At 42.7% G+C, this 26352-nt stretch overlaps 1 protein-coding gene across 5 annotated transcripts in view; it reads right to left on the bottom strand.

The window, feature by feature from the left end:
- Positions 1–6975: 6975 nt before the first annotated feature.
- Positions 6976–26352, bottom strand: part of KCTD21 (potassium channel tetramerization domain containing 21) — a 183134-nt gene continuing 163757 nt past the window's right edge. For 3 of the 5 annotated variants that reach the window (XR_015296609.1, XR_015296608.1, XR_015296610.1), the window contains one exon: positions 6976–9776. Coding sequence is in view for 2 of the 5 variants with exons in the window: in XM_086926328.1 (XP_086782454.1) it covers positions 8968–9750 (783 nt within the window). In the remaining 3 variants the exon portion in view is untranslated. The remainder of the gene's footprint in view (positions 9777–26352) is intronic. The other 2 variants (XM_086926328.1, XM_086926329.1) reach the window with 1 other exon arrangement.

Genomic DNA, 26352 nt, shown 5'->3' with positions numbered 1-26352 from the left:
ATAGGTGCCACTAAATTATGGTTTATTGTATTATTTTGCCCCTTTTTTTTCTTCTGTGCTCGACCTTCTCTGGCTCTTTTTGCCTCTCTATTGCTTGAATTCGCCTTTTCTATAGCACACGCAGTGCTTGAGTTAGTCTGAGTATTCACTGTATCCCTATTGGTCTCGGTAGGGGCCTGAGCACACGGGAGCTCGGCGAAGGAGGAGGTAACGCCAAGGCTTGTATCTGGGTCATCTTTAGCATCTAAAGTGACTACTGAGAGATCATCTGCTACATCTTGTGCATCTTGGGTAATTGTCATCGGTGGTAAGGACATCCTCCTTTCTGTGTTTGCTATTGCAGTGGATACTGCCCCTATTGTCTGTTTTAGCATTATGTCTATCGCTGTGAGTGTGGGAACTGATTGTGGGGTATCCGCCTTCTGTTTAGTACTGGATCTTAAGGTGGGCATCCTGGTGATTTTAGTTGCCTTCCTCATGCTTGGGTACCACTCAGTAACAACGTGGGAGGCTCGGGCTACCGATTACTTGTCGGGTTGTATAAATACCTTGTATGATGCAGGAAAATAGTTAGGCGGGTGGCCCAGCCCAGCCTCTTCTGGCCTCAGAGGGCCGTAGAGGACCCGCCCTTTGCCCGGGCTTAGCCCGGCGCTCCCGCGACGCGGGTATGGAGCCTGGTTTAAATGCGCCGCCTGGCGCGCTGCTGCAGGATGTCACTTCTGGTCTTTGGGGCAAGGGCTGCTGGGAAGGGTAATTTGTGAGCCCTCTCGTTCTCCCCTACTCGGCGGCTGCTGATGTAATGAAATGCAGCGGCGAGGGGAGAGCGGAACACCAGCACTAGTCCTCCCTTGGACAAGCTGTAGACGCGCTATGAAGAGGAGAAGCGTCAGCAGGTAAAGCAGAACAAAAGTGGGGTGTCCCGCCGCTCCACCGATATGGAGCCTGGTTTAAATGCGCTGCCTGGAGCGCTGCTGCGGGATGTCACTTCCGGTCTTTGGGGCAAGGGCTGCTGGGAAGGGTAGTTCGTTAGCCCTCTCGCTCTCCCCTACTCGGCGGCTGCTGATGTAATGAAATGCAGCGGCGAGGGGAGAGCGGAACACCAGCACTAGTCCTCCCTCGGACAAGCTGTAGACGCGTTATGAAGAGGAGAAGCGCCAGCAGGTAAAGCAGAACAAAAGTGGTAAGTGGTGTGTCCCCCGCTCCACCGATATGGAGCCTGGTTTAAATGTGCTGCCTGGCGCGCTGCTGCGGGATGTCACTTCCGGTCTTTGTGGCAAGGGCTGCTGGGAAGGGTAGTTCGTGAGCCCTCTCGCTCTCCCCTACTCGGCGGCTGCTGATGTAATGAAATGCAGCGGCGAGGGGAGAGCGGAACACCAGCACTAGTCCTCCCTCGGACAAGCTGTAGACGCGCTATAAAGAGGAGAAGCGTCAGCAGGTAAAGCAGAACAAAAGGGGTGTGACATCCAATCAGCATGCAGCTCATGCTCGTAATTGTACGGATTTCGGTACGCATGCCGTACTTCGTCTATAGATATCACTATGATTTTATTTTTGATTTACTCAGGAACTACTGAACGGATTTACACCATTTAACAAAAAGCACAATCTGCGAACCGAACTCTACCTCTCTGCTAAATTTGGTGTAATTCCGTTCAGCCGTTCGGGATGTAGCCCTGGCTAAAGGTCCCTATGGGAAATTGCATGGGGAAAACACGTTTCGGCCCCCACTTTTCGAATCACCCCAAACTGTAAGGGAAGGAGCGGAGCGGAGAAGGCCATTTTCTTGGAGAAATTCGCGAAGATTCGTCCACCAGCGCCAAAGTTATTCCAAATAGAATGTTGTGGATTTCCTATAGAAAGTAGGTCCTAATTATAACTACCTTCTGTCGACCGCCAGTAGGTAATAAAAATATATATATATATATATATATATATATATATATATATATATATATATATATATTCACTTAAAAAACCATAGGTTTCAGGCCTTATATAGTTAGGAATTAGCATTTAAAAACCCATTGAAAATTGCTCCTATATATTTAGTTGTACTAACTATATTTTGCGCACCCGCAATCCACTGCTGATGATGTCACATATTACATCATTCATGACATGGTCAGTGAAATCACTGATGACATCACTGATGACATCTCAAATGACATCACTGATGACATCTCATTTGACATCACTGCTGACATCACTGATGACATCATCCAGTGACTGTGTGTTTCTGTAAAGTTTAAATATGTTTTACATATTGAAGAATGAGTGGATGTATAAGTGTCTGGATGAAGGATTTAGTAGGTGCGTGACTGACTGTATGAGTGAGTGATTAAATGTGTCTTACTAAATGCATGGGTTAGTGACTAAACTGTCTGAATGTGTGCATCAGTATGTCTGTTGTTGTGTAAGCTGCTACATGTGTTGATCAGTAGCTATATGAGTGGCTATATGGGTTATTGATTGGTTGCCTAAGTATTTGAATGGGAGACTGAGTGTGTGTTTGGGTGGCTGGGAGGTGTGTGACTCTGTGCATAGATGTGCGAGCAGTTGATTCACTAGGTGTATGAGTTCAAGAGTGCATGTGGAAACAGCTATATGGGCGGTTCACTGTGTGCATGGGTGTGTTGGTGAGTTAATGGATATCTCAGTGCTACATGTCCAAGTAAGTACATATGTTAAACACAGTGCATGTGAGAGTTGGCATATATAAATGACTATACATGAGAGCCAGTGAATGTGCGAGTGGCTGTATGGATCATTGTGTACTTGTATCAGTGATTGTATAAGAGAGTAAGTATGTGTTAGTATATGTTTGAATAAGTAAGGTGTTGTGTGTATAACTGTATAGTTGAGGAAATGGAAGTGTGATTGATTCTTTGCATGACTGACTAGGTGTGTGATAACTCCATGGATGAGTGGCAGTGTGTGAGTGTCTGTATAGGTGTATGAGTGCATATGATAGTGTTGTATTGATGAGTGACTGTATGTATGAGTGATTCTATGGGTGAATGAGTGAATGTGTGTGTAGACCTAGGAATCAGTGAATGCGTATGTAGTAACTGGTATTGGTGTGTCAATGGTTTCAAGAATAGTAGTCTGTATTTAACACTGGGTGTATCAAAGGTTATATTAGAGTGTGAGGAGGTGCATCGTATTATCACATGAATGATATCATCAGTGATGTGATCAGTGATATCAAATGAGATGTCATCAGTGATGTCGTTTGAGATGTCATCAGTGATGTCATCAGTGATGTCACTGACCATGTCATGAATGATGTAATATGTGACATCATCAGCAGTGGATTGCGGGTGCGCGAAATATAGTTAGTACAACTAACTATATAGGAGCAATTTCAATGGTTTTTTAAATGCTAATTCCTAACTATATATGGCCTGAAACCTATGGTTTTTTAAGTGAATTTGCAAGGTTTTTTAAATGCTAATTCCTAACTATATAAGGCCTGAAACCTATGGTTTTTTAAGTGATTTTGCAAGGTTTTTTAAATGCTAATTCCTAACTATATAAGGCTTGAAACCTATGGTTTTTTCAGTGAATTTGCAAGGTTTTTTTAAATGCTAATTCCTAACTATATCAGGCGTGAAACCTATATTTTTTTTCAATAAATTTCAAAGGTTTTGTAAATGCTAATTCTATTAGCAGATAACGTTTATATATGTTATTATCCTTCTAGGAGCACCTGAGCAGCCATCTTGTTTCCCAGGAGAAGTGAGGCACAAGAGAGCACAAAACAAGAGTGGAAAACGCGAAAAGGGGGCAGGGTTGAGGCCTCCTGACCCCCTAGCCCTTCTCAGGGGGTCCCAGAAGGACCACCAAGTGCAAAAAAATATATATTTTTTTTAAATTGCGGGGTACGCGTACCCCGCAATTTTTTTTTTTGCCCTTGGGGATCCTTTAGGGACCCCCTGAGAAGGGTTAGAGGGTTGGGGGGTCTCTACCCTGCCCCCTTTTTGTGTTTTCCACTCTTGTTTTGGGCTCTCTTGTGCCTCAGTTCTCCTGAAAAACAAGATGGTGGCCAACACTTCCTGGTTTGGACAGTTTGGAATGTTGACAGTCGACTGCCAGCCAATCAGAAACTCGCTCGCGCACGTAAGGGTATGCGCACGTATGCGTACCGCACGCTGTGCGTACGGTGAGCGCACATAGATATATAATTTGCTCAAATTCTATTTTCTCAACAACTACTGGAGGGATTTTCACCAAATATAGAAAAGGCACGACTGCATTCCTGTCCCTACCATTTTGCCAAGTTTGGTGTAATTCCGTTCAGCCGTTCGGGCTGTAGCCGTGTCTAAAGGTCCCATAGAAAATGCCATTTGAAAAATGTCAAATTCAATTTTCTCAAGAACTACTGGAGGGATTTTCGCCAAACATAGCAAAGGCACATCAGCATACCAGGCCCTACCATTTTGCCAAGTTTGGTGTAATTCCATTCAGCCGTTCGGGCAGTGTCTAAAGGTCCCTATGGAAATTAACATGGGGAAAACACGTTTTGGGACTCATCTTTTTTCTCGGCCCCCGCTTGACGAATCCCCCCGAAACTTTCAGGGAAGGAGCGGAGCGCAGCGAGGCAAATTTAAGGAAAAGTACACGCAGATCCCTCAATCGGCGCCAAAGTTATTCCCAATAGAATGTTCGGAATTTCCTATGGTAACTAGGTCCTAACTATATATACCTACATAAGTTGGAAAAGCCAAAAAAGCATTGTGTTTCCTTACCTGAACTATCTCGAACCACTTGAAACTATCTTAGGTTTCATGGCTAAACCCTGGGGTTTAAGATATAATCCAAACAGCCAAGTCCCTGAACTTCAAACTGCCACTTCTTTATCTTACATGAAAGCTGAGTTCTGACTGAATAAAGAAATTCTGAGACATGAATTTGATGATCTTCGAGGGGCTTTGAAAATATTAGGAGATTATCAAAATAAATTATATATGCATCTCTGGAAGATAGTGAGAGCATTACTCAACCTAAATGACATTACCTAATATTCGTAATGGCCACATAGGGTTCAAAAGGCAGTTTTTTATTCATCTCCTTCCTTGATCCTTAGCAAATGATACACCCCTCTTACAAATAATTTAGTGAACATTGGAGTCCCTCAAACAGCCTCTAATATGTCCTTGATCTAGGGCAGGGGATATTTGAGTCACCAAAAGTCAACAATAGGCCTTAATTCAATATTCTTTTTAGAAACAAAGAATAGAGAAGCCCCTGTCAGAGAAGTGCATGTTGCAATCAAACCATTATTGAAGTTTTCATTTAAATAATCCCTTAGGATTTACTACTCTGTTTGTAACAGGGTGTACATATGGCAGAAGGATCACATGGCCAAGGTGGCAGTAGAAGACTGTCCTTAGGTTTGATGAAAAAGTAATAAAATTGTGAATAGTGCTCTGAAATCAAGAAGCCACTAAGGAAATGCACTCTCTTCTTTGAGACTTAACTGTTTGAGTTTCGGAGTTTGGAACTTCTTAAACAGTTTCTATTAAAAAATTCAAAACCTAGTGATGTTTTTCTAGTAACTCAGTTGATGTAGGGCGGCATAACGAGGGCCATCCCAGAATAACTGGATGACTGAGTGAGGAAATAAGGTAAAAACTGATGGCTTCTTGCTGTTTGTACATGGATTCTCCAAGATTACTGGTGCATTCAGTTACAGGGCAGACGTTATTGGAGTTCCATCATCTGCCTGCATCACTTTTGCCTTTCTTTTGGTAGTGTGTTAATAGCATTCCTGTCTGGCCAATCGACATCCATATACATCTCCAGAGTTCTAGGTGGAGGTCCTTGGTGAATGGATAGAAACAGGCAATAAAGAGGGCATACCTATCCTCTGAAGAGGAACTTAAAGGTGTGGTCTGAGGAGAAGAATGACACAATCCCTCTTTCCTTGAATAAATAAGGCTTAAGCATTTCTAGACTTCCTGTTGAGATGCACCAGACATTGTTGAATCAACTGACCCTAATGGCCACAATATAGACATGGGTCTTCCATTTAAAGTCTCGGATTCCAGCTATCAGACGGAGGGCCCTGAGTAGATCTTATCTGCATTGGCTACTCTTCAGCAGGACTTGCCTTAGCCTATTTAAGAATACGGACCACTAAGACACTTAGTTAATGATGCACTAGGTACCGCACGACTAGCCTTTCTTTCCCTCCTACATTTGTTCAATTGATACACATTGTGCAAGGTTGATTCTATTGCCTCATTCGAAGTGGCTGGACACTGTATGTGAACCAACTGATCATTAATGTCAACCTGAAATCCTCTACAAAAAGGGGTCATCAAGGTCCTTTGCATCCACTTGGTCACTACTGATAACTGTCTGAACCTGTTGAGATAGGACCTTTCATCCTTATCAAGAACGGGCGATAACATTTTCGCCACTTTAGCGGCAGGAAACTACAGCAACAGTGGCGATAAGGGGCTTGATAATATGCCCTATTGAATTCCAATGGAAGCCCAGGTTCTGGTGTGGAGGACATCAATCTTGATAATATGGCCCTCTCTTGGATGCTACAAAGTGCTTCTGCTGCAGAATATTCCAAACCAGGCCTTCTGAACATTGCGTAAAACTGATCCAAAAAAAGACTGTTTAATTATCCATACTAGGATCAGATGCAGTTACCAGGTGTGTTGCCCACAATATGGATGATCCGGATGGACAACCTATGAGACCTTCTTCAAATCGTAGTGTACCTGAAGGTATAGAGGATAGATTCTGATTAACATGAACCACTAAGTCTTGTCTTAGGGCTGTATTCTGATTCCTTTGGCACCAGTTCAGTATCTTGTTGCTCAATAGTGTCTTGAAAACAATGCATTAGGCCCTCCCACCCCCTTGTTTAAAAAGTCGTAAAAATAATTATATAGATGTGTAAACCCTTTTGAAAAGTTATGAATAGTTCTGCTTATTCCCCATCTGGTTTTTATGAACTAACATTTTCATCAATCTTTATTTCAAGTTTTTTTTCTTTTTCATACAGAACCATTTATTCAACAAAAAAATAATCAAATTACAGTAGGTTTCTGCAACATTACAACATTTCTCTTTTTGCCCTTTGTCCAATAAAGCTCCTTTGAGCGAATGTGTACAAAAGCTTTTTCTTCTTCACAAAGATGGAATCCGGAATTCAACCATACAATTGAACGCATTCATAGAAGAACAACATGAACACTGATCTTAAAATGAAAAATAGCTAGCACTGCAAAGTTAGTAAACATTTTAAAAACACGAAATGCAGGCTTTGGCATGCTGAAAACACGTTTAATTAATAACTCCATGTTAATGAACTTGGAGCCGGCACACTTCTGTGGACTGTTTGCGATCTAGGTCATTAAGTTGTAGTTTGTAAATATGCACTGTACCAATCAACGAAATGCAACAGAAAACCGCTAACAAAAAAGAAAATTAACAAGATATCTACATGTCATAAGCAGAAGACAAAAAAGTAGTTTCTGCTACCATTTGCATAAAACATTAGCTATGCATTGGCTATTGCAGATACATTCCATTAATTCCTTATTACACACAATGTAGTCATATTGATCGGAAAAGGGGCGTCGTTTTATTTGGCAAAAGGATTACTGAAAGGAATAATTAGTGTATTCTCTGACGGTCTGAGGCTCTGAGGCTGAGGCTCTCGGTTGGAATAAAAAACCTGTTACCAACACAGCAAATGGCGAAGCAAATGTGTCATGGGCCCTAGTGCATGGAGGGAAATGGGCCCTTGGCTGCTATTGGAATTTGGAAATACAGCAATAATCAGAGTTCAGTGTATCCCCTCAGAAATACTAGGTCCAGTGCCACTGTACCAGGGGAATCCATCACCCTGACAACTGTATTCTGAGTGAGTCAAAGGGTGTCAAGATATATATAATATCCTAAAATCTGACATGTATGATACAAGACAAACATTTAACAGGATAAATCAAGCTCAACTCTTAACATAACACAAAACACTTTCTATTTCCCACAGAGGGAATCAATGCAATTACAACTCGAATAACTATCCACATTTTATTTTCAGTTAACACTACGTTTACTTAAGACATGCACAGTAAGTACACAACAGATTACGTACCAAAAAAAACCACAAAAAACTATTACTCTTTTTATGCAAAAACATAACACATACTTTATTACAGACATTAGTTTAAAACATGGTCAAAATTATTTATTTTATCCTAGGGAACACAATTTTGTAGTTTGCTGCACTAGCAATGTTGTCCAACCTGTAAACTCTATAATCAATGTTCAAGATGTGAGGCAGTGTTTGCAAGCAGACACCAAATACCTTGTCTTCCTGCATTTGGAAAGGCACCCTTTCCATAAACGTCCACCAACCACTGATTATCATATAATAAAGTTAAAGGTGAGAAGTGCATAAGGTGCCAATTCTTCAAACGAGTCTTTGAAGTAGCATAGTCAAGAGACATATAATTAGAAATAATTTCAATAATCTGCTGTGTTAACACATGATTTGAAAAATGCACATACACAAATAACACCTAACTGGAACAGATACCCGTGTCTTTTATCTCAGAAGGATAAATGGAAGAGTTCGAACATACACATACAAGACAACCGTTTTGTATCAGCACGGTCTTCTTTATAGTGTCTGGTGAGCTTTTGAGGTCAGCTTGAAACACTTCCATGAAACAAAGAACATCATAAGTGAATTGTTTGTAAGAGTACGCTTCTACCACTTCTGGCAAGAGGTAGATTGAAATTCAGCACTTAAAGTCGAAGGAATTGGGAGGAACAGCTCAAATTACGTTATTTTTAAATTTATGATTGTAGTCTGTTGTATACCCATAACAACTCTGGAAGTTGTTGCTGCTGCTTAAGGCCTATACTGGAGCTGCAGGTGACCTGATTTAAAATAGAGATGTTCAACATGGTGAAGGTGGAGAAGTTATGTTTATTTTATCTGTAACGGAGTAGTCGAATTATCTTGTTATTCATAAAATCAGAAGAATGGGGATGGGAGGAATCAACACAAAAGCCATCGCTCATGGCTATTTTTAGCAACTCTTCCACAAATACCTGAAAGCTATTAATTTGCTTGCCAGTTGGAATGACCCAGAGTCTCTTCAAGTCTTGTCGTGTATACTCCTCTTCAGGCAGACCATCCACATTTGCAACCCAACCCAAAGTTAAGTGGTTTGGGTCATCTAGGTAACTTGTAACAGATGAAAGATTGCCGTTAAAGTAATAGTAAAGTTTAGATCCCAGAAGCTTCAGAAATAAACAAGATGTGCTGAAAATGTTAGCACTGAAGACTTCCATGTTTGATGAAGATAAGCTGTATATCTGAGGTGCTTCTCGGACAGTGAAATGCACAGTCTGTTTCTTCTGCTCTAGACTTATGTTTAACATAGCATTCTTCTCAGCCTTTGAAAGTTCGACCTCCTTTTCAAGCAGGGCTTCCATCAATGGTTGAACCTGATAAAAATCTGCTTCTCTTTTAAGCAATCCCATTTCTTGAAAGTCCTCAGGGAGATCCAAATGAGAAGTTCTTAAGAAATTCAGGATGTATCGAAATACTTTACCATCCCGGTCTATAAAACAGTTACCTTGGCTGTCCTTTTTGGTTGGCATTTTACCGCTAAACATAGCACCAAGCATGGAATCTGGATAACTAGTTAGAGTAGACAAGGAGGTGGTGTAAATTTTCCCTCCCACATTCAACGTTATAGGATCAGACATCTTGAGGTGCCACAGTATTATGTATTCTGTTGAGAAAAACAAAGCACAGCTTTATTGCAGTGTACATTTCAACTGACTCAGAAAGAATTGTACAACATGAAGCAATGAAAAGCCATAGGGTGCTAAACATATGCAGCTACATATTATAACTCCGGTTTTATGAATCACCTTCTACAGCTTAAGGAAATAGTTTTCAAGAGCCATTATTGTCAGACGTACACGTATTAACAAACGTATACTATCACCTTAGCTGCTTCGCAAATATCCCTTCCCAGTGCTGCGCTGTCCATTGGAACTAGTGCTGAATGGACGTCCAATGGTCGTGCGCAGCACTGGGGAGGTAGCGCTCGTGACGACCGTTGGCCGCCAGCAGCGCTTAAGAGGCTATTAAGCAAGCAATACAGCAGCTACCTGTACATTTGCTAGCATGCAGCATTACTATAAAGCAATGCACCATATACTTATATTTTTACTAACAGGCACAAATTCCAAATGCGCTTATAGATGGTGGTTTTGCTCCTTGTGATAAAATTATCAGAGGTGATGACTATATACAGAAATCCGTATGACCTCATGAAAAACCTCTTATGAAAGACACATTTCTTGTACACTTTGTTAATAATCGAACTAATTTCTTTTTTATGACGTGGCATCATTTTCCTCACGTTGATTACCCACAGTACACATTTTATTTGATAAAATGAAGAGTTGGAATCCTAGGGTCCTACATTCATTTAAAGATTCAAGTTATACTGAACTGTTATTTTTTCAGACATTTACTGTTTGCACATTCATCTAATGGTAGTATACCCCATTATGCTTTATATGCAAAACAAATCTGATAGAAGCTGAGGTCAAAGCAACTTACATATGAAGCAACACTAATAAAAGAAAACATTACAAAGCATGAACGAGTTACTGTACGTCATTTTCAGAAATACAGGCAAAACATTACATCAATTTAATGCGGGGAAAAATAGAGGGCAGAGACATTATTGATCCTGCATCTAGCAGTAGACACCCCTGTTCTGGTATGCATCAAATGCAGGGACCTCTAATAGTGAAAAGTGTAGCTACTGCTTTGCAAGCCTTCATTAATATCAATGAGCTTATGCATTGTCAGTAAGTGTAATTGCAGGAGCTTTTACTACATATACAAACACCCACCAATGAATTCAGAAACGAAATCAGTAATTAATGTGTGCGCTAAACTGAACAGATCAATGGTGAGATTACATTTCTCAACAGTTACATTACATCACCAATAACACCACTAAACCAGTAACCAATTGCTAGGTGGCAACTTCATAGCATCTATTTGCTGGCAGTAGAAATGCATATTTATTTCCACGTCATACAAGCTCTGGTAAAATGGGGCTAGGTGCAGACGCCAGCCATTAGACATGACTGTTAGGCTCTGGGGCAGTGGATGGCCATACCCTCCATTAAAGCTTGCTAGGTACTAACAATGGACACAGGCCTCATTTTGTACCCATATCCCGCTGGGTATCTCTGAATATTATCACCATCTCGCTTAGGGACAAGAGATCTAGGTACTGGGTATGGCTTAAGACCACACCTAAATCCCAAAGTCTTATGGACATGGCGTAAGATCAAGCTTTGTGGGCACTGAGACCAGAAGCACTAGGCAAAGAGCAAAGCCACTGACCATGGCCAGTGTACAGGCAGATGGGAACGACTGAAACCTATGCCAGAAGGTCACTGGGGACATGGGAGGGATCAGACAAATTACAGACACCTGTCCAAGAATATTCTGACAGCCCATCTCCTCCACTTTCCATAAAATTAATTGGCTAAAATACTTAGGTTAGGAAGAACAAGTTACTGACCTTGGGTAATGCCTTATCTTATAGATGCTAACCGATTCCGTACCATAGAATATTCCCTAGGCATCAGACTGGATCCAGAAACTTTTGAGAAATCCGCCTGCACGCTCGCAGGTAGAGCCGTTCGTCTCTAACTGGCATCGCTGGGGTCGTCCACACCGGAATGAGGGGTATGGTGCCTATATAGGTGCCACCTCAGCGTGCTGACCTAAGTTCTTGACTGTCTTTCCGCACAAGAAACACAGAGCCAAACTGAGGTGGAATGACCAGTGTGCAAAGGTGAGGTCCTGAAGGATCTCTTAAATGCGAGATATATAATTCGCAGGAAGGGGAGGATGGGAGGGTCGGTAAAGAATCTGTGGCTAGATAGTCTCTACAAAATAAGGCGTTACCCAAGGGTAACTTGTTCATCTCACAGACTTCTAGATGAAAATACCTTACCTTAGAATAGATTCCAAAGCAATCTCTCCCTGCATATCTCCAGTGTATTTTCTTGTTTGCTCTCGCTTGATTTTCTAGGTATCTTTGCTATGATCCCTTCACGTTTGGATTCACGTTCTTCTTGCTTTTTCTCTACTTTTCCATTTTTCTACTTCTTGTGGTTCTTCTTTGTTTGAAACTATTTCTTCTCTGTGGTTTATATTTATGTTTTGTGGAAGAAGGGAAGGTATGTTGTAACCTGTATTATATTTATCCTGTTACTTTCTTCCTAGCTGCTCAACCAGGGTGAATGTGATGCATGGAATGTTGGTGTGATGGTCTTGAATGGGATGTTTGGGTGCCTGCAGGGCCGGACTGGGTACAACAACCGGCCCTGGCAAAGTGCTCGACCCCCCCCCCCTCCTTCCCCCCCCCCCCCCCCCCCCCCCCACCACTCGGGGAGGTTGGGGGTGCGACCAAGCTCTTTGCCGGGGCCGGTTTTCGGCCGATTTTGGTACAGTGCCGATTTTGCAGCTATGCTGCAAAAACGGCCCTCTAACAAAAACCTCCCCAAGGGCCCAAAACCGGCCCCCACCCGTGCGGCACACCGGGGGATTGCCCGGTGCCCGCTATGGCCAGTCCAGCCCTGGGTGCCTGGATGCTTGAGTGTGACAGTTGGAGTGTGAGGTCCTGGTTGGGCTACATCTCTACAACTGAACTACCTGTAACTACAACCAATACATCTACATGAAACTACATCTTGGCTGCGGATTTTGTTACTACACACTTGTTAAAGGGTATGAAAAAAGGCAATACCCTGCACCGAGCACGCTGAGATTCCCAAAAAGATCATGGCTAAAGGCCTGGGGATACAAGCAGAATGTTAAGTATGAAGACCATGCCCAGCATCCAGACTCTGCTTGATATGGCTGGAAACTATAACGAGTGGTCTATGGAAGCACAAGAACTGGATGCAGGGAGTGGCTGAAGGTGGCATCTTTTAGGCCGCAAGCATGACCAAAACCGTGCCTAAAATGTAGTGGGAGCAAGGAGACGGACTACAGGTCACATCAAAGGCCACGGCGCAAGTCCACTGGACACAAGATATAGGGAAACAAGACACAGCCAAAGGCCATGCCTTCCGGGCTCTGGCACAACAGAACCTAGTTCTAGGACTTGGCGTAAAAGTCCATACTCTGTATCCAGACGTTATTGGGTACAGTCAAATGCCATGCCCAGCAGGCCTTGGAAGCAGAGAGATGGTAACACCAAGAATATGCTTGGCACAGACAAATGCTGTGCCGACTATAGGTTCACTGACAAAAAATTGATGTAAAAATATTGAAGTAAAAAATATCGATGAAAAAATATAGAATGCAAAAATATCGACTCTCTTTACTTAAACAGGTATATATATATTCACTGAAAAAACCATAGGTTTCACACCAGTTATAGTTAGCTGGAAATTTTACTGACATAAAACCATTGAAATTCCACGTTATAGTTAGTTGGACTCACTATAACTTGCGCGTGTAATGCACTGCTGATGACGTCACATATTACATCACTCATGACATGGTCAGTGACATCACTCATGACATCACTGATGACACCATCCTTATGACATAGTGACAGACCTCCTTTCACTGTAAAGTAACCCTTGAAACATATATTCAAAAATAGAAACTAACATTTTCCAAAAAAGTGTTGATACCCATACCAGTTACAACAACCAATTCAGTAATACCACCATCTATATACACATCCACTCATTCACCAACAGTTCTACATAGTCACCCATACATATATTCACTCATCATATGTAGTGAAACACCTATACATCCTATTACACACCGACAGTCATCCAAAAGTTACTCACACACATAATCACACATGCAAATAAACTATTGAGCATCCATTAATTTGTATATACAGCTATACACACACTACCACCTTACTTCCAAGGAAACTTACACATACTCACTCTCTTAAACAATCACTTATAGAAACACATACTTATTTAAACAGGAACTCTTACAATCTCTCACATATACTCACTTTTATACATCAATACTCACATATACTAGATTAAAACATATGTCGTTACTGATAAAGACAATAGTGAGACAGTCATTCACTCACTAACACACACATATACACACTCATCCACCCATTCAGTCCTGCACATATGCTGTCTTCAAAACACATACAAACAGTGAGTCAGTAACAAACCCATGCAGCCACTTATACACAAAGTGAAACACTGATACATACATTTCAATAATTAAACATCACTCGCTAATATATGTAATCACTAAGATACACTTAATAAGCCAGTTAACCAATCAATTTTTTTTAAAAAAAACATCCAATTAGACACTTATTTAAACATTTATTCTTCCATCGACCTTTACATATACATATATAAAACATATTTATTTATCAGAAAGACACACATTCACTGGATGGTGTCATCAGTGATGTCATGAGTGTGTCACTGACCATGTCATGAGTGATGTAATATGTGACGTCATCAGCAGTGCATTACACGCGCAAGTTATAGTGAGTCCAACTAACTATAACGTGGAATTTCGATGGTTTTATGTCAGTAAAATTTCCAGCTAACTATAACTGGTGTGAAACCTATGGTTTTTTCAGTGAATTTAATAGGTTTTTTAAATGCTAATTCCTAACTATAACTGGTGTGAAACCTATGGTTTTTTCAGTGAATTTCATAGGTTTTTTAACTGCTAATTCCTAACTATAACTGGTGTGAAAGCTTTGGTTTTTTCTGTGAATTTTCGGGGTTTTGTAAATGCAAATTCCTAACTATATATGGTCTCAAACCTATGGTTTTTTTAGTGAATTTCAATGGTTTTTTAATAGCAAATATCTATAGCTGTCAAATATATTCTTCTTTCTAATGAATACTATATTTTCTATGCATATTTCAATGGTTTTGTGTGAGTAAAATATCAACTTTAAAGGTTTTTTAAATGCTAATTCCTATCTATATATGGTCTAAAACCTATCGTTTTTTCATTGAATATATATATATATATATATATATATATATATATATATATATATATATATAGCAATCCGCATTGAAGAATAAGTGGATGTATAAGTGTCTGGATGGAGGATTTAGTAGCAGTGTGATTGACTGTTTACTTGACTAATTTGTAGTGTGTTACTAAATATATTGGATAGTAACTAAACTGTGTGAATACTATTTTTTCTATGTATTTAATATTTTTTTTTGGATGTATGAAAATGTTTTAAAATTTTTGCTTTGGTACGCTTCTGGTGCGTGCCCCGGGGTGCGCCCCGTTAGCGTAACTTTGGATCGCGCCCCGGGAAACGTTCCGTTAGCGCAACTGACGCGATCGAAAACAACATTGTGACGTGTCGCGTAAGTGTGACCTATCGCGTAGCCGCGTGATGCATCTTATGACGTGCTGCTTTAGCGCACCCGGAAGCGCTCCGGAGAGCTACAGAGCGCGACGCGCAGCGCCCCGGAAGCGCTCCGGGGCGTGGCGCGGGGCGTGTAACATAAGCGTAACAGGTCATGTGACCTGAAAATAACACTTTTCATTGGTTCAGAACATTTTTTTTTTCAAAATGATGAAAGCCCCCACATTTTTACCTCATTCTTACTTTCTACTTCCAGAGAGCAAGACCTGATTTTGACAATGGCTTCTGTAATAGCTGCAGCTGGTGCTTCTCAGCAACCACCACCACCACCAAAAGGTCCACCTCCAACACTGGACTTTGGTAGAGAGGAAGATAATGAGGACGGAAGAGCAAGTAAGGCAGTTCCTGCCAGAAACATCAAGGCAGAGCCATATTAAAGAGCACTACATATGGCAATTTTTTTAAATTGCACCTGGACAAAAGAATGTCAATGCACCCCAGGTGTCTTGTTTGATATGTAAACATGTACTTTCTCGTGGCAACCCCAACAAGAAATACAGCTTTGGGAATCATCATATGATTTGCCACATGGAGCGGTGGCATCCTAATAATCTTTCCCAAGCACAAGTAAGGGATCTTGCTGCCAACCTCCCAGCACCTCCAGTGGACAAACATCATTCGCCGGACCAGAAGGCTGAGAAATGGTCCCCAATATTCAAAGTCCTTTTGAAAACTACAAAATAGTTTGTATATATTGTGGAGGAACTATTTCTTTTGGAGAAAAGAGTATTACTTTGATTAACCGAGCTGGAGAAAATCATAAATGCAACAAGAAGAGAAAACAATGAATCCTTTTTATTTTTTTTTTGCTCCTGTTGAGACATGTTCAAACCCTGCTTTTTTGTTATTTCCCCTAAAAAAAACACACAAAAAAATCACAATAATTTTCAAAAATCCAAAAATTGTTCAGAAAATTAATAAAAAAAATAAAAGAGAAGAAAAAGAATAAAAAAACAGTTCTTTTCAGAACTACCTTCCATTTATAACAAAATTGCTAAAATTTTTACACCATGTCTTTCTTTTTTTCTCTTTGTTCCGCTTCCCGGAGCGCTGCCCGGTTCGCGTACAGGGAGCGAAACCCGCGAAAATTAAAACTTTTTTTTTTTTTGCTTTATATGGGCCTTTTCAGCCACCCACTTCAAATCTAGGGGGTCAGGGGGTGTCTACCCTGCCCCCTTTTATTCATTTCCCCTTTCGTTATTGCCACCTCTTGTCTCTCGATCTTACCGAGAGACAAGATGACGGCCGCTCCGGACTGTTTCGAATGTTTACAGACACCCAAGAACCAATCAGCTTTCTGCGCGCAAGTCGCGTGGCGCGCCCGGAGCGTCCCCGGTGCGCGTACCGGGGCGCTGCCATAGATATATATATTTTTTTAACCTAAATTACTCAAAATCCACTGAAGCACATATCTTGAGACATAGCAAAGGCACATCGGGCTACGAGTCCCTACAATTTTGCCATGTTTGGTGAAAATCCATTCAGCCGTTCGGGCTAAAAGTGGGGTCGACCGCCCTATGGAAATTAACATGGGGAAAACACGTTTTGGGACCCCCCTTTTATCTCAGCCCCCGCTTGACGCATCCCCCCCAAACTTTCAGGGAAGGACCGGAGCTCGACGAGGCCATTTTGAGGAAATTTTCAGGCAGATTCGTCAACCGGCGCCAAAGTTTTTCCAAATAGAATTTTGAGATTTAACATTGAAAAAAATCCTAACTATAACTACCTACTGGCGACTGCCAGTAGGTAATATATATATATATATTCACTGAAAAAACCATAGGTTATAGACCATATATAGTTAGGAATTCGCATTTACAAAACCTTATTTTACTCACACAAAACCATTGAAATTCCATATATAGTTAGTTGCACTAACTATATATCGCGCACCCGCAATCCACTGCTGATGATGTCACATATTACATCATTCATGACATGGTCAGTGACATCACTGATGACATCACTGATGACATCTCAAATGACATCACTGATGACATCTCAAATGACATCACTGATGACATCACTGATGACATCTCATTTGACATTACTGATCACATCACTGATGATATCATTCATGTGATAATACGATGAACCTCTTCAGACTCTAATATAACCTTAGATACAATCAGTGTAAACAGACACTCACAGACTGTCACTCATCCATGGAGTTACTCACACACCTAGTCAGTCATGCAAAGAATCAATCACACCTCCATTTCCTCAACTATACAGTTATACAAACATTACTTATTCAAACATATACTAACACATATTTACTCTCTTATACAATCCCTGATACAAGTTCACAATGATCCATACAGCCACTCACACATTCACTGGCTCTTATGCACAGTTATTTATATATGTCAACTCTCACATGTACTGTGTTTTACATATGTACTTACTTTGACATGTAGCACTGAGATATCCATTCCCTCACCAATACACTCATGCACACAGTCAACCGCCCATACAGCTGTTTCCACATGCACTTTTGAAACCATACATCTAGTGAATCAACTGCTCACACATCTATGCACAGAGTCATACACCTCCCAGCCACCCACACACACACTCAGTCTCCCATACAAATACTTGGGCAACCAATCAATAACCCATATAGCTACTCATATAGCTACTTATCAACACATGCAACAGTTTACAGAACAACAGACATAATGATGCACAAATTAAGACAGTTTAGTCACTAACCCATGCACTCAGTGAGACACATTTAATCACTCACTCATACAGTCAGTCATGCACCTACTAAATCCTTCATCCAGACACTTATACATCCACTCATTCTTCAATATGTAAGACATATTTTAACTTTACAGAAACATACAGTCACTGGGTGTTGTCATCAGTGATGTCATCAGTGATGTCATTTGAGATGTCATCAGTGATGTCATCAGTGATGTCACTGACCATGTCATGAATGATGTAATATGTGACATCATCAGCAGTGGATTGCGGGTGCGCGATATATAGTTAGTGCAACTAACTATATATGGAATTTCAATGGTTTTGTGTGAGTAAAATAAGGTTTTGTAAATGCGAATTCCTAACTATATATGGTCTATAACCTATGGTTTTTTCAGTGAATTTTCAAGGTTTTGTAAATGCTAATTCCTAACTATATATGGTCTATAACCTATGGTTTTTTCAGTGAATTTTCAAGGTTTTGTAAATGCTAATTCCTAACTATATATGGTCTATAGCCTATGGTTTTTTCAGTGAATATATATATATACATACATATATAAACATATATCATCTGTATATCTATATAAATACAAACATAAATGCATGCATACATATACTTATATGCATACAGATGCATGTTATTTACATGAAAGTTGAAAAAACACTAATAAAAGCAAAGCTAAAAAGCCACCTCATTACAAACAGAATGGCTTTAACTTAAACGAGGGCGAGATCTATTGCATTTTCAATGCTTGTTTACTTTGGTTCCATCAAGAAGGCATTCAGATGTGTCACACATTTGCCATAAATTCTGAATGTTAGCACTCTAGTTGCACATTAGATCACTGTAGTAAAGCTACTGCTCACCAGGGACGTCTGCTGCTGGTATTCAAAGTGCATGTTTCAGTCTGCATGTCAGAATTTTTTTAATGAAATAGAAGAGGATTTGAGAAGTCACTCAAAATGATCCCTAATTTTTCTTTCTGAAGCACTAATCATATTTTCTATGGCAAAATTAACCCCCTCATGTTGTTCCTTTTTAAATTGAGTGTTTTCAGACTTACCACTTCATTCCAATCAAGATGGCTTCTGGTGTGCCATACTTTTGTCATAAGTAAGACTGTTAGCGCTCTAGTTGTTCTTTAGAACACTCTGGGACATTCTGTCATTGGGCTATACTTGGGGTACATCTGGGTGATATTTGGGCTACATTTAGGCTCTTTTGTCTCTGGTGGCCATCTTGGGAGACTGTATGTCAGAATTTTTTAATGAAATTGAAGAGGGTTTGAGAAGTCACTCAAAATGTGCCCTAATTTTTCTTTCTGCAGCACTAATCATAATTCATATGGCAAAATATACCCCCTCATTTTGTTCCTTTTTAAATTAAATGTTTTAAGAGTTACCACTTTATTCCAATCAAGATGGCTTCAGGTGTGCCATACCTTTGTAATAAGTAGGACTGTTAGCGCTCTAGTTGTTCTTTAGAACACTCTGGGACATTCTGTCATTGGGCTATACTTGGGCTACATCTGGGTGATATTTGGGCTACATTTGGGCTCTTTTGTCTCTGGTGGCCATTTTGGGAGACTGCATGTCAGAATTTTTTAATGAAATAGAAGAGGATTTGAAAAGTCTCTCAAAATGTGCCCTAATTTTTCTTTCTGCAGCACTAATAATACCTTCTATTGCATAATATACCCCCTCATTTTGTTCCTTTTTAAATTAAATGTTTTAAGAGTTACCACTTTATTCCCATCACGATGGCTCCAGGTGTGCTATACCTTTGTAATAAGTAGGATTGTTAGCGCTCTAGGTGTTCTTTAGAACACTCTGGGACATTCTGTCATTGGGCTATACTTGGGCTACATCTGGGTGATATTTGGGCTACATTTGGGCTCTTTTGTCTCTGGTGGCCATTTTGGGAGACTGCATGTCAGAATGTTTTAATGAAATAGAAAAGGATTTGAGAAGTCACTCAAAATGTGCCCTAATTTTTCATTCTGCAGCACTAATCATACTTTCTATGGCAAAATATACCCCCTCATGTTGTTTCTTTTTAAATTAAATGTTTTAAGAGTTACCACTTTATTCCAATCAAGATGGCTTTAGGTGTGCTATACCTTTGTAATACGTAGGACTGTTAGCGCTCTAGTTGTTCTTTAGAACACTCTAGGAGGCTGCAGTAGAACACAAAGGAATCAACTGACAGTCTCTGTCCTTGTTGGATGTACATGTTTTACTGAGAATGTCAGACTTCATTTTCACATGACTGAGAAAGATAATGTGAATTTACAGAAAATATGCTTTCAGTTTAGCTTATAGATCCCCTTCCAAACCACTGTGGGAAAATCATGAGATATTAGTTTTCTTTCAAACAATATTCATGATATCACAGCAGAAGGTTTTTTCACATGGTAAAATCACCTTAGAACCCACCACAATTCCTAAAACGAGTATGGTACCATCAACAAATGATTTATAATGTAACTAAAGTCCTAAAACCCTCTATTAACTACAATGCTTTTTAATGAGGTGCTATCATGTATATTGGTCCCAAGATGGCTGCCAACACTTCTTGGATGAAGTGCTGACAGCCAATCAGATCAGATGTGTGGTTAGGCTCCGCCCAGATATATATCTTTTTTTGAACCTAAATTACTCAAAATCCACTGGAGCACATATATTGAGACCTAGCAAAGGCACATCGGGCTAACAGTCCCTACAATTTTGCCAAGTTTCGTGCAAATCCATTCAGCCGTTCGAGCTAAAAGTGAGGCCAACCGCCCTATGGAAATTAACATGGGAAAAACGCGTTTTGGGACCCCCCTTTTTTCTCGGCCCCCCCTTGATGAAACCCCCCCAAATTGTCAGGGGCTGCTCAGAAACAAAATGTTCCATTTTCCTGAAAATTTCAGCCAATTCCGTCCACAAACGCCAAAGTTATTAGACATAGAATTTTCAAAAATCCCATAGAGAAAAAATCCTAACTATATATACCTACTGGCGACCGCCAGTAGGTAATATATATATATATATATATATATATATATATATATACACATATATATATATATATATATATAAAATAATCAATATTAAATGTTAAATAAAATAAATATCAAAAATTAAGTAGATTTAATATAAACTTAAAACAATATAATAAATAAACTTCATTAAAAAAAGTTGAACACACATACATAATAATTCATATATATTTACTTTAAAACAATTAATAAACTTTTAATTGTAATTGTTTTTATCATTTTAAAATTATATCAAAATTTACAAATATATATATATGTACCAATAACATAAAAATCGAATATAAAAAACATTCTATTATAAATTAAAACATTAAACTATTTAAAAACCTTCAAACTTATATTTCTCACTACACTGAGTGCAACAGTAGGGAAAGTGTTGGATAGCGGAGAGGTAAAAATTACTATTCCCATACCAGTCAATGCAACAGTAGGGAAAGTGTTGGGTAGGGGAGGAGTAAAAATTACTATTCCCACTCCAGTGAGTGCAATTGTAGAGAAAGTGTTTGATAGTGGCGGGATACAATTTACTATTCCTACTCCAATCAGTGCAACAGAAGGAAAAGTGTTGGATAGCAGAATGGTGAAAATGACTATTCTCACACCAATCATTGCAACATTAGAGAAATTGTTGGATAGCTGAGTGGTAAAATTACTATTCCCACTCGAGTGAGTGCAACAGTAGGGAAAGTGTAGGATTGCTGAGAAGTAACAATTAATATTCTCACTCCAGTCAGTTCAAAATTAAAAATAAACACAATATTAACAACAAAAATATTTTAAAAGAAAATAAATAAATAAATATATAAATGTTAAAAATTCAAATACAAAAATATTTAATATTGAACATTTTATTAAAACATATTATGAGGGAGGCGTGGCCAAGATGGCGGAGTGAGAGGTTGTACAACCCGAGTGCTTCTCCGTACCTGACTACCAGACCGTGATTTAAGCACTTCCCCCCCGAAGCCCTAATAGGGGCAGGAGACGGTGGGGGTGCTCCCTGCCTTCCGAGGGAACAGCGGTGGCGGCGGCCGGACTGACCGGACTAGACCGGAGCCAAGGCACATCACGGCGCGCAGCGGTGGGGGACCCAGGAATCATCAACACAAGGAGTAAGCCCGAGTAGCCACGACATCAGGGGCAAATCCGGAGTGCGGCACAATTCCGGCGGAGCCGTCTGCCGGTCATGACAGCCTGCTGCTTTCCTGGAGGCGACGGCCGGAGGCGGGAGCCGACCGGTGACCCAGGGACTAAGAGGTGCACGGAGAGCGGCGGCGCCAAAATTGAGGCCGAGGGCACGGCCTGGTGCAGCCTGGGCCCTGATCGGCTCGCACAGTGCTCAGTGGCAGTCAGGCCCCCGGATGCCAAGGCGAAGCTGAAGACCGCCAGCAGAGCAATGGACAGCCCCAACGACTCGGTGAAGGAGGGAGCCTGGATGACGGACACGGGGGGCCCAGGCCAGAAGGTTGTACCGAGGGTCCCTCAATCGGAGGAAGGAGAGTGCCGGACTACCGCTGGACACATCAGGGGACCCTCAGGCCTTGAGTGCCTGATGAGGTGAGGAGCAGGGAGAGAGCCCATGGAGGGGGGGGCCCGATCCCGGGGTCTGTCATCCAGGTGAACGAAGCACCGGAGGCAATACAGGCAGCGCACCCACAGTAGCGGACACCCTGACCGCCTGGAGGAGAGGGTGAAATTGAGACCGGGGATGCGGCCTGTAGCCGGAGGAGCCCGGACCCAATCACATTGACCTGCCCTCAAGCACTGGTACCAAAAAGAGACCTGAAGAAGACATTAGAGGACACGGGGCGAGGCCCGGTTGCCCATCCCAGCAGTTGCCGGCGCATTCGGGGGCAGAGCGAAGCTGCGCAGACCGAGGCTGGAACTGAGGCCTCAGACCAAGTAAGCCCAGGCCCCAGTGCGCGAATTTACCTCGGGGGGAACACCGTAGGCGATGGGAGACGCCCAAAGAAGATCTGACACCCAACGCTCACTCTACCGACCCACTTGCTGCCGGGGTGGAGGGGATCCAGATTAAGAGGTGGCAGAGACTGAGGCCCAACAGAGCTACTGGAGGCCTCAAGACCACATGGCGTGCGACGCACCGGACCACACAGGAGCGCTCCGGGGGCCGGGCGGCCCCATTGTCAGATCGAGGAGGGGTGCAGTGGAACTGGCCTTCACGCAAGCAACTCAGGCCCTCACCAATTAAGAGGCATAATCCTTGGGAGACACAGTGTGGAGATCGCATCCACAGAGAGCCCTGCGCTGGAGGAGCCGGGGGTCGCGGGGTGCAGTGACTTGTAGTGCAGAGGGCCACCCACTCATGTGGTAAGAAGCAAGCGCAGCGACGGACGCCGTGAAAAGGGCCTGCGAAGAGAACGCAAGGGAAGAGGCGACACACATAATGGCAGGCCAGAGGAAGAAAGGGGACCGCACCCTCCCTGAAATGCTGAGCAAAACCCAAACCAAAGGGGACAGGAGCCAGTCGTCCCCGGGCACATCCAAACCTCAACGTGACCCAGAAGAGGAGGAGGTGCCCATTACCAGGTCCTTCATGGAGTCTATCTTCAACTCCGTCCGAGAGGACTTTAATACCCTGAAGCAGGTAGTTGCGGGGGAGGTGCGAGAGATCAGGAGGTAGGTGGATGGCCTCGGTGAACGGGTGTCCACCATTGAAGACTCAGGGCGAGCACGAGATGAGGAAGTGGAACAGCTACAGCAGGACGTAATACGCCTGAAAGAACAACAACTAGACCTACAAGCCCACAACGAGGACTTGGAGAATAGGTCCCGGCGGAACAACATCCGGGTCCGTGGGGTCCCATCTAAAGAAGAGGGCACAGACATTGAGGCGTACCTGCAGGCCCTATTCCGGGATATCCTAGGGGAACCGGCGGATTTTCCAATCAGGATCGACAGAGCCCACAGGGTGGGGCTGGCGAGACGGGCGCCTGCGCCGCCCCTGGACATTCTGGCCTTCCTACCGGACTACCCTCTTAAAGAGGCATCCTCAAGGAAGCACGGCGACAACAGCCCCTGCGGTTCCAGGGTCACCCGGTGGCCTTATTCCAGGACCTCTCAGCAAGTACGCTCCAAAAACGTACGGCCTTAAAACCTGCAACAGACTTTTTAAGAAGCAAAGAGAACCCATATGCCTGGGGACATCCCTTTCGGCTGATTTTTAGGTGGAACGCCACCCTGCACCAACTCCGCTCGCTCCAACAGACATGCACAGTGCTTGGTATAGCGCAGGACGAGGGGGATAAATCACCAAAAACACCCCGACGAGCACCCAGAAATGGATGGCAGCAAGTAGCGAGACGACAATTACCAGCAGAGAACTCGAAGCCTGATGCACACACTATCCAGACAGAGAGAGCCAATGCCATCTATGAGGTGGCAAAAGATACCACATCTTCAGACTGATTGAACTCCGGGGGGAGTACGCATTAGCATAAATCATTAAATCGGTCTGGGGGAGGGAGGGGGAGCCTGGGAGGCGAAGTGGCTCGACGTCCACACAAGTAACTCACCACCGCCCTGCACTTCATGAGGGCAGGACTGGGACTAAATTCTTTCATTGGGGTTCTGGGGACACTAAGTTGGGGTAGGGGAGGGGGGAGGAGGGATGGGGGGATCCAGTTGGGGTAGGGGAGGGTTTGGGAGGGGGGGAAGGTTTGACGGGATGTTGCAGTTTTGGGGTTGGGAGGTTGTCGGGGGAGGTTCCCCCTGTCCACCGTTTTTTTCCTTTTTCCTTTTCTTCTGTAAGACTCTTAGCACGAAACCTAGAGCTGCAGGCAGTAACCTGACAAATGATGACACCCACTAAACGCACGGTCCTCTCTCTTAATGTACGAGGGCTCAACAATCCCATCAAGCGCTGAGCAGTCTTTTCCCAGCTGGAACACTCCGTAGCCGACATCTGCCTTCTTTCAGAGGCGCACCTTTTGCCCAGGGACCATCACAGAATTAAATCACGGGCCTTTCCCATACAGCTTTTCTTATCCTCTCCCAAAAAAGTAGCCGGGGTGGCGATACTGGTATCCAAATCATTTAAGGGCAAGGTTCTTCAATGGGAGGCAGAACTGAGGGGGCGACTGTGGGTGTACCGCTTCCAAATAGCAGGTCTAACTCTCCGAGTGGGCTCGGTCTACTCACCCAACGAAGGGCAGGAAACATTCCTCCAAACAGAATTAGCAGTGGCTACAGCCAACACTGAACGGCACTTACTGATTGGGGGTGACCTCAATTTAGTTTTCCATAACATAGCGGACCGCTCCTGCCAAAGAACGGGAAAAGTGGGGGCCCTTTCCAAATCTGGACACGCATAACTCCGGGAGCTAGGCCTCACTGATCTATGGAGACATTTCCATCCACACAGCACTGCCTACACCTATCATTCTGGGGCCCACAAATCTTAGCCAGGCTGGACTATTTCCTCTGCGCGTCTCAGCTAGTATCGCAGGCCCAAGAAGTAGATATTCTACCGGCCTCACTGTCTGACCACTCACCAGTGGTGGCTATCTTCCTCCTACCTGCAGCATCGACTCCACGACGGCATTGGCGCCTCAGGGAATCCCTTCTCCATACCCCCACAACGGTAGAGCGGATTAAAGCCGCTATTACGCTATTCCTGACCCACAATAATAACACAGACAACACACGGGCTACTCAATGGGCTGCCCTCAAAGCAGTCCTACGAGGTGAGTTTATCTCTGTGGCCACAGCCAATAACAAAGACCGAGAGCAGAAAAGGGCAGAGCTCATGCAACGGGTGGCGGAGCTGGAGCAGATGCACCAGCGTACGGGGCGGCATGGGCCTGGAGTCAGCTATGCGTTGAGAGGAAAATGCTGGCCGCCCTAGACCAATATGCGGCAGAATATGCGGCGCTTCATATTCGGCAGGCATCTTACACAGGGGGAGACCGCTACGGACACCTATTGGCGAACAAACTGCAAGAACAACGCCAGAGACAGGGAGTGCCGGCCATAAGGACAGAAGGGGGTAGTCTGGTCTCAGAAGATGCTGACATAGCTAAGACCTTCGGGCGTTTTATCAGTCCCTTTACGCCGGCGACACTCTCGACCTACAGGCAGGC

The sequence above is a fragment of the Lissotriton vulgaris genome, chromosome 6, assembly GCF_964263255.1.
Source record: "Lissotriton vulgaris chromosome 6, aLisVul1.2, whole genome shotgun sequence".
Lineage (NCBI taxonomy): Eukaryota > Metazoa > Chordata > Amphibia > Caudata > Salamandridae > Lissotriton > Lissotriton vulgaris.
Note: the sequence above shows the minus strand (reverse complement) of the source record. Positions and strands in the feature narration are given on the sequence as shown.